Genomic DNA, 8,130 nt, shown 5'->3' on the forward strand with positions numbered 1-8,130 from the left:
CTCTCGCATTGGGTCGAGGCGCACTTTTACGATTTCGATGCCGATCCCCAGCTCCTGCGCTTGTTGTCGGCATCGGTGGATGCGCTCCACATGTCGGTGGCCGATTCGCTGACCGGGGCATCTGCCCTGGCGGCGGCCCTGCTGGAGTCCATCCGGGATTTGGGCCGCGCCGTGGCCGCCGCCCGGCCGGGCTACCGCTTCACCGCCTCCCCGGCCCTGATCACGTCCAATCATCGGGTCTTCCTGCAGACGGTCTGCCTGCATCACCGCCAGGCGGCCGGCCTCAGTGAGGACCCCCATGCGGCCGGTCTGGCCGATGCCCGCTGCTTGCCGACGGTGCTCGGGTCGCATGTGGCCCTGGCCCCGGGGCCGCGGCCCGGGCCGCAGGCCCCCTCCGACCCTCGGGCCCCCCAGCAGCCTGCCTCGATGGCCGGGGCCGCCCCCTCGACCGGTGCCATCCACTGCCCGATGAACAGCTTCCCCCTGCGCATGAACCGCTCCACCTCGAGCCTCTCCTGTGATTCGGTGGCCTCCGGCGCCAGTGGCACTGCCTTCGGCAGCACCGCCTCCATGCTGCCCTCCCTGTCGGTGCCCCCTTCGCCATCCGGCTCTCAGCCGGCCTTCTTCCTGCCACGGTCGCGCTCCAGCTCCTCCCCCTCGGCCTTGCTGCATCTGGGCCCGGCGGCCTTGCGGGGCGGCCGTCCGGCCTCCACCATCCTCCCCTCCGGGGAGGAGGGCTCTGCTGGCAGTGGCGCCGGCACGGCCGCCGGGCCCCTGCGCAGCGGCACCTCCACCACCTTCAACGAGATGGCCGACTTCGAGCCGACCAAGGTCCCCTCGCCGATGCATGGCACGCCTCCCGGCCTGCCGGGCGACCGGCCGGCATCTCTGCACGCCGGGCTGGACCTCGCCCGGGTGGACATGCGTGCCAATCCCTCGATCACCCTGTCGGTGTGTGCGGCCGGCTCGGCGCCCGGGCCCGGGCACATGCTCGGCGAGGAGGACCCTGCCCCGGCCTCCGGCGGCAGTGCCCTGTCCACGTTGTCTCTCAGCACCACCTCCTCCGGGGAGGAGGGCGTCTCGGCCGGGGCCCCGGTGGCCGGCGGCCATGGCAGCCGGTCGGTGTCGCCGGCGCTCGGGCCCACCGATGCCGGGCGTCCCCCGGCGCCCCCGGGGTCGGTGGCCCAGCGCCGGCCGAACTTCCTGTCCATCCGGACCAAGCGCCTGTCGCAGATCATCTTCGACGAGCCGGACCCGACGGCCATGCTGCGGTCTCCCGCCTCGTTGTCTGGATCTGCCTCCACGTCTGCCTCGGTCTCGGCGTCGGCCTCCACTTCGACCTCCACCTCGTCGATCGAGCTCAGCGGCCAGGGGGTGCCGGCGGCGGCCATGCCGGCCGGGCCGTTTGGCCTGCCGCCGCACCCCCTGGCCGAGCCGCTCCGCATGTCGCCCTTCCGGCTGACTTCCTTCTCCTTCAGCACCGGCACCGCCGGGCTGCAGACATGTACCCTGCACTTGTTGGATGTGCTGCGCGAGCTGACCGTGGCCACGTCGGACCTCTTTGCGGCCGTCACGCCGGCCGACTTGTCCTACCGCCTGTTGGGGAAGGTGGCGTCGCCGGATTTCGGGCTGGCGGCCGTGGCCCCCGGGCCCGGGACCGGCCCCACGGTCACGGTCCTTGCGCCGGCCGCCGCCGCCGCCGCCGAGGCAGCAGAGCACAACATCGGCGAGTGGCCGGCCCTGGTGGCGCTGGCGCGCGAGTGTGGCTTCCACCTCCCGGCCGAGCGGGCATCGTGGCTGGTGCCGGAGGCCGGTGCCCCGGCGCCGGATGTTGGCTCCGACCCCGGGCCGGGGGCCCCTCCGCCGACCGACGAGCCGAGCCCGGACTACATCCCCATGCCGCCGGCCTTGGCTCGGCTGACGAGTCTCTTCAATCGCATCTCCCAGTGGGTGGCGCATGAGGTTCTGCTGGCGGCCCTGAGTTCCGGGCAGGCGGGAGCCGGCAGCAGCGGCGGGGGCGGGGGCCCCGGCGGCGGGGCCGCCGGCGCCCGTCGCAAGCGGTCCTTCTCCTTCTCCTCCAAGCGCCGGTCGACCATCGCGGTGCCGACATCGCCCCTGACGGCCGGGCCGCCGGCGCCGGCGGAGCAGCTGCTCTCCCCGCGCGGTGGGTCGGCCACCTCCTCGCTGTCGTCGTCCTCTTCGTCGAGCCCGACCGGCAGCATGCCTTCAGTCAGTGGGTTTGGGCTTTCCTGCCCCAACAGCATGAGCGCCCTTTCCCTGTGGTCCGGGATCCCGAGCCAGCCGCGCTCGCTGCCGGACGGCGCCACCCAAGCCTGGCTGTCTCTCAGTGAGCTGGCCCTCCCGGCGTGGGCCCCGGCGCCAGCATCGGCCAATGCTGCTACCGCTGCCGCCGGCGCCGGCGCCGGCGCCGCCGGCGCAAGCACCGCGTCGGTGGTGGTCGATGCCCCGCCCTCCTCGCCGCCGACTCCGGTGTCGCCGGCCGTGGCTCCCGGCTCCTCTGCCCCCACGCCGATCGATGCCTCGTATGGGTCCTTTGTGCTGGGGCTCTTCATCCAGCTGTCCTACCTGGCGGCGTGCTGGCGTAACTACTTTGTCAGGTGCGGGCCCCCTCGGTCGCCCCTTTGGGTGTTTCCTCTCTGTCTCGTGCCGCCGGCTGTCCCTGGGGGGTGGTCCATGTCCGCTGCTTATGTCTCATGCCTTTGTCGCTGCTCCTGTCCGGCCATCGGCCTTTTTTTTTCTCCTCCCCCACTGCCTCACTCACATCGGTTGCCGGGTCTCCGCGCCTAGCCTGGCCATCTACGCGGGGCTTTCCTTGCAGCCGGTGTACCGGCTGCAGTCCCTGTGGGCTGGCTTGTCGCCGGAGGCCACCGCCCTGTGGGCCTACCTCGGGGAGCACCTCTCCTCGCGACGCAACTACCAGATGTACCGCAATCTCCTGTCACTCAATAGCCAGGTGGCCCTGCGCGAGGAGGAGGGCGCCTTCCTCCAAGCGCACACTAGCCCGGCTCTGGCGCACCCGGTGCGCCAAGTCCATGCGCCGGCGCTCCCGTACATCGGCTCGCTGCTGGGCCGGCTGACCTCGCTGCACGAGCGGTCCCTTTCGTGGCTGCCACCGCGCCCGGTGCCGGCTGTCACCGACTTGGGCACCTGCCCCGTGCCTCGGAGCCTGGCCCGGCTGCCGATCACCCGCGAGTCGCAGGATCTCCTGCTTCCCGGGCTGGGGCCGGCCTCGGGCGACGCTGTCCCAGGCCCCCCGGGGGGGGCGGCCACGGCGGCCACCGGCGATGCGGGGCTCTTCCTGTGCCCCTGCCCGGAGGGCCATGCGGGCCCCGGCACCGCGGGCGATCTTGCTGACGGGCCGGTCATCCGTTGGTCCAAGCTCCTGGACTTGGCCCATGTCTTCCGGTCGGAGATCCTCATTCACCAGGTGGCCCTTGGGAGCCGGGACTTCATGACGTCCTTCATGATGGTCCCGGCCAATGAGGAGGCCCCCGGCCATGAGGCCGATGCCTCCCCGGCCCAGGTGCCGACCCCCACCATGGACTGGTTCTCCCTCCGCTGGCCGGACCTGTCGGACTTCCTGCCGGCTCCGCTGGCCTCAACCAAGGCCGGCCCCGGGGGCGAGGCCGCGCCGGAGGTCCCGCCCCTTTTCTCCATCCAGGACCTGCTGAAGCCATTCACCGATCCGTCACTGATGGCGGGCGACCGGCCGTCGGTGGCTGCTCGGGCTTTGGTTGCCCAACGCCTGGTTCCCGGCTCGGATACCAACTTCTCCCTGGAGTCCCTCCGGACGGAGGACTTCTCCAACATCCTGTTCGCGGTGCGTGTGCTGCCTTCCCTCGGCGATGGCCGCTGCCCTGGGGCACGTGTCCCGCCACTGGTGTGCCCTTCGCGCGAAGCCTGACGATCCCCCCCCCCCCCCTCCCCCCTCTGGCATGCGTGCAGCTATCTTACCTGGTCGAGCCGTCTGGCAGCTCCTCGACCCCGGCGTCGCAGCTGGCGGCCAGCGCCCCCCTCCCTAATGTCAGTGGTACCGGCTCCGTGCGGTTCCGGTGCGTTTTCCTCCTCGCCCCCTGTTGCCCCTTTGGCCCGGATGTGCTGGCGCTTGCCTTTCTGCCTGACTGACGTGTGTGTGTTCCGCCACACATTGCACGCTGCTCGTCCTGGTGCCATGCACAGGCGCCTCCGCTCCATCCGGCGGCTGTAATCTCCCCAGGCGGTCTCATTCGCCCCACCTCCACACATACACACACACACAGCTCCCACCCCCCCCCCCCTCCCCCCTTGATGGGTAGCCACGCGCATGGGTAATAGAGCTCTCTCCCCCTGTCTCTGAGCCCTCCCACGCGCTGGGTGTGCACCTGTCTCCCCCCTCTCAATAGACTCCTCCCCTTGATTTCATGCGTCGCTGTGTTGGGGATGTATGGTTTTATTTTCGTGCTCTTCTGACAGCGCCAGCACAGAGTGCATGCTCGGGAGCGCATGGTGCCTTCCCGGAGATCGGCGACCCCGAGAGGCAAGAGAGGAGGCGGCTCTTGGTGCTGGCTCCGAAAGGGGTGGCAGGGCCCACATGGACAGGTGGTTCTCCCGGGCTCTTTTTCCCTTTCTCCCTGTTTGTCTCTTCCGCCCTCGATTGAGCTGCCTTGCCTGGTGCAATCCGGCCGCGGGGAGCCGCGCCCAAAGTACGGGACCCGGCGAAGGGCAGGCAACGACAGAGGGGAGGCAGCACAAGAGTCGGAATGTGCAAGGGCACACATGCACGTATGGGGAACAACTTGTCCGCCATCTCCGTGACCGGCTGCCGCACCATTCTGTCTCACACTTACTCGCTTTGTTCCGGGAAGACACGGCGCACAGTACGCGTCTCTGTGTGTGTGCGTGTGTGTGCACGTGCGCAGATGGACATACACACACGCGCAACCACAAATGAATGCGGCCTCGCATGGTGGCGGCGTGGCACCCTCCCAGGCGAAGGCCCCCCGCCCGCCCCCCGGCCATCGGAGGCAAGGCAGGCCCCCAGGCAGGAGAGCGGCTCACTCCACGGTGACGCTCTTGGCCAGGTTCCGGGGGAAATCCACATTGAAGCCGCGCTTGACTGCCAGATGGTAGGCCACCAGCTGCAGGGGGATGACTGTCAGAATCCCCTGCAGGACGTCCACCGTGCGCGGGACCCGAATGCACTGCAGCGGGCCGCCGGCGGCCGCCAGGAGCTTGTGCGAGATGGGCTGCTGGTCCAGCAGCTGGTCCTCATCCGGCAGCGTGATGTCCGTGCCGGTGGGGTGCGCCGTTCGGCTGGGATCGCCAGTGCCGCCGACGCGCGGCGACCGAAGCACGCCCGAGGATGATGGCAGGGCCTCGGTCGAGGCCGAGTGCGCGGCGGCCGACGCCTGGCCGGTCGCCTCCGACGCGGCCAGCACCGAGGACAGATCCACATCGGTGGTGCTGATGATGATCGGCCGGCCACCACGCGCCGTCACCTGGTAAAGGGCGTTCATCGATTTCTGCGCGTGTCACATTCCGTGTCGCCATTCGAGCGGCACCATGGGCATCGGGGGGGGGGGGGGGGGTGCAGGGCACAGCATGCACAAGACCATGCACGGGTGCATGCATTCCGAAGGGAGGGACCCCCGACTGTTAGATAGGTGCAGGGGAAGGGGGGAAAGGGAACACGCCCGAGGAGAGGGGAGGCGGTGGCCGGCGATTTTACCTCCCTCCTCCCCACTGCAAGCATGTCTGCACGTTGGAGGAGGGGGGCAGAAAGGGGCGCACCTCGAGGAAGGCATCCGGCACGACGATGGAGATAATGGGCAGATGCTCGTCGATCAGGGCCAGCGGGCCGTGCTTCAGCTCGCCCGACTGGACACCCTCGCTGTGAAGGTACGCGATCTCCTTGATTTTCTGCCAAAAAGACGTGGCAATGCGTGGTCAGTGGCCATGGCAGAGGCAAGGGAGCAGCGGACGGGGAGAAAAAAGCCCCCCCCCCCCCCCCCAAGACCGAGAACAGTGACATGCGGCGCCGATGGTGTCGCCACGTACCAGGGCCCCCTCGAGGCAGGTGGCATGCTGGAATGCGCGGCCCATGAGCACAAGGTTGGTGGCCTTCAGGAGCTTGTGCTCGGTCAGGCTCTCGAGCTCCTCATTGAGTTTGAGCACCTCAGCAATCTTGTCTAGAGTGTGGCAGGGGAGCCCCGCAGCAAGCGAGGGGGAGTGGGGTCCAAAATCCGGTGGAGGCATGCATGCATGCATGCATGCATGTGTGTGTGTGTATGCACGTGCGCGGGTCAGCCAGTGAGGCCCCCGCCCCGGGTGCCGTGGCAGGATGTGGTGTGTCCTTGGTCAGCGCAATGTCCCCGTGGCCGAGATCGGCGCCACACAGGCCGCCACAGAGTCGCACGAAGGGCGGGGGCATGGGGCGCCGCAAGGGGGCCCCCGAGGACCACGCACCTGGCAAGACCCGCAGCTCGTCGATGATCTCCCGCCGGCGCGGCGCCAGGGCCACGCTGTCCGATCCGAGGACCAGAGCAATCATCAGCAGGACAATCACCTGGCTGGTGTAGGCCTTGGTGCTGGCGACACCGATTTCCGGCCCGGCATTGATGTGCACACCGCAGGTGGTCTCGCGCGCGATGCTGCTCCCGACCGTGTTGGTGGTGCCGAGGCAGAGGGCCCCCCGGGACTTGGCATAGCGCAGGGCCTGCAGCGTGTCGGCCGTCTCGCCGGACTGCGACACGAAGATGTACGTGTCATCGCGGAAGATCACCGGCCGGCGGTCGACAAAATCCGACGCCAGCTCCGCGTACACCGGCACGGAGGAAAGCTCCTCGAGCACGGCCCGCGAGGCCAGGCACGCATGGAAGGAGGTCCCGCAGCCGATCAGCACAATGCGCCGACTCCGGCGGATGGTGTCCATCTGCGAGGACAGGCCGCCGAGCGTGACCGTGTAGCTGTCGAAGTTGATGCGCCCGCGCATGGTGTTGAAGGAGGAGGATGGCTGGTCGAAGATCTCCTTCAGCATGAAGTGCGGGAAGCTGCCCTTCATGATCTGGGCCAGCTCCAGCTCCAGGGACTGGATGGCGCGCACGGGCGACAGCTCGGTCGAGCGCGTGGTCCGGACAATGTTGATGCCTATGCCCCCAGGTCCGACAGGGGCGCGCAACAGCCGCAGGGGGTGTGGGGGGGGGGGGGAGCGGAGGGCCGCAAGACGGTGCGAGGGATGTTTGACGGTCAGCAGCCAGCCGGCAGGCCAGCACATCCGAGGGGGCTGGCCGGGCAGGAGGCAAGTGGCGAGCGTGGCGGGCAGAGGCCCCAGGCCGTACCCTCCTTGCGAATGTGCGCCACGTCGCCATCTTCCAGGTACAAAACGCTGCGGGTGTGCTCGACGATGGCCGCCGGGTCGCTGGCGATGAAGTACTCGATCGACCCGGGGCTCAGGAGCTCGGGCATCGGGGCCGACGCGACCAGCTGATGCAGCAGCGGGCTGCTGGCCACATCGGACGGGTGCTGCGACAGGGACTCCGAGCTGAGCGAGCGCCCCAGCCCGGGGGACGGCCGGGCATGGGCCGAAGGGGCGGCCCCGGCGGCCGCCGGCGGCAGACCCGAGGCCCGGCTGGCCGGCGCCGACATGTGCGTGGCCCCGGGGACCGGCGCATCCCCGGCCCCGGGCAGGAGGCCGTGCCGAGGGCCGGCCACCGGGGCACCGGCCACCGGCAGCGGCCGCGCGTCGGCCGCCAGCAGGGGAAGCGAATCCCGCAGCGGCGAGAGGGCGTGCCCCGGGCCGCCGGGGCCACGCGCCGTCGGCATGTGCAGAGCCGGGTGCTGCGGGGCCCCGACGTCGACGTCCACACCGACGTGCGTGGCGCGCAGGGGCTGGGCGCTCTTCAGCCCAATGAGCAGGGGGCTGCCCCGCCGGGTGGCGATGATCTCATCCGGGAAGTGCGAGCTCTTGAAGAGCAGCGCATAGGCGCCATCCTAGGGGCAGACATGTTGGCCATGGTCATGTGGCCGGGAGGGGGTTAGGGGATATGGCCAAGGGAAGCCGGCAGAGGGGCACCGCGCCGCCGGTGGCCCGGTGCTGGGGGCTGGCCAGCGCACGGGGGGGGGGGGGGGGGG

General features: G+C 69.9%; 2 protein-coding genes across 2 annotated transcripts in view; one reads left to right on the forward strand and one right to left on the reverse strand.

Annotated features, from left to right (window-relative positions):
- H696_04088 (hypothetical protein) overlaps positions 1-4,279 on the forward strand; it is a 6,043-nt gene extending 1,764 nt beyond the window's left edge. Inside the window, exons 4-7 of the mRNA XM_009497970.1 lie at positions 19-2,618; positions 2,809-3,841; positions 3,967-4,073; positions 4,201-4,279. Coding sequence (XP_009496245.1) covers positions 19-2,618; positions 2,809-3,841; positions 3,967-4,073; positions 4,201-4,228 — 3,768 coding nt within the window. The 3' untranslated portion in view covers positions 4,229-4,279. The remainder of the gene's footprint in view (positions 1-18; positions 2,619-2,808; positions 3,842-3,966; positions 4,074-4,200) is intronic.
- Positions 4,280-5,054: 775 nt separating this feature from the next.
- Positions 5,055-8,130, reverse strand: part of H696_04089 (glucosamine-fructose-6-phosphate aminotransferase (isomerizing)) — a gene marked incomplete at both ends in the record, with an annotated part of 4,367 nt that continues 1,291 nt past the window's right edge. The window contains 6 exons of the mRNA XM_009497971.1: positions 5,055-5,522; positions 5,791-5,919; positions 6,058-6,188; positions 6,466-7,146; positions 7,338-7,431; positions 7,726-7,989. Coding sequence (XP_009496246.1) covers positions 5,055-5,522; positions 5,791-5,919; positions 6,058-6,188; positions 6,466-7,146; positions 7,338-7,431; positions 7,726-7,989 — 1,767 coding nt within the window. The remainder of the gene's footprint in view (positions 5,523-5,790; positions 5,920-6,057; positions 6,189-6,465; positions 7,147-7,337; positions 7,432-7,725; positions 7,990-8,130) is intronic.

Source organism: Fonticula alba (assembly GCF_000388065.1).
Source record: "Fonticula alba strain ATCC 38817 unplaced genomic scaffold supercont2.6, whole genome shotgun sequence".
In the NCBI taxonomy this organism is placed as follows: Eukaryota; order Rotosphaerida; family Fonticulaceae; genus Fonticula; species Fonticula alba.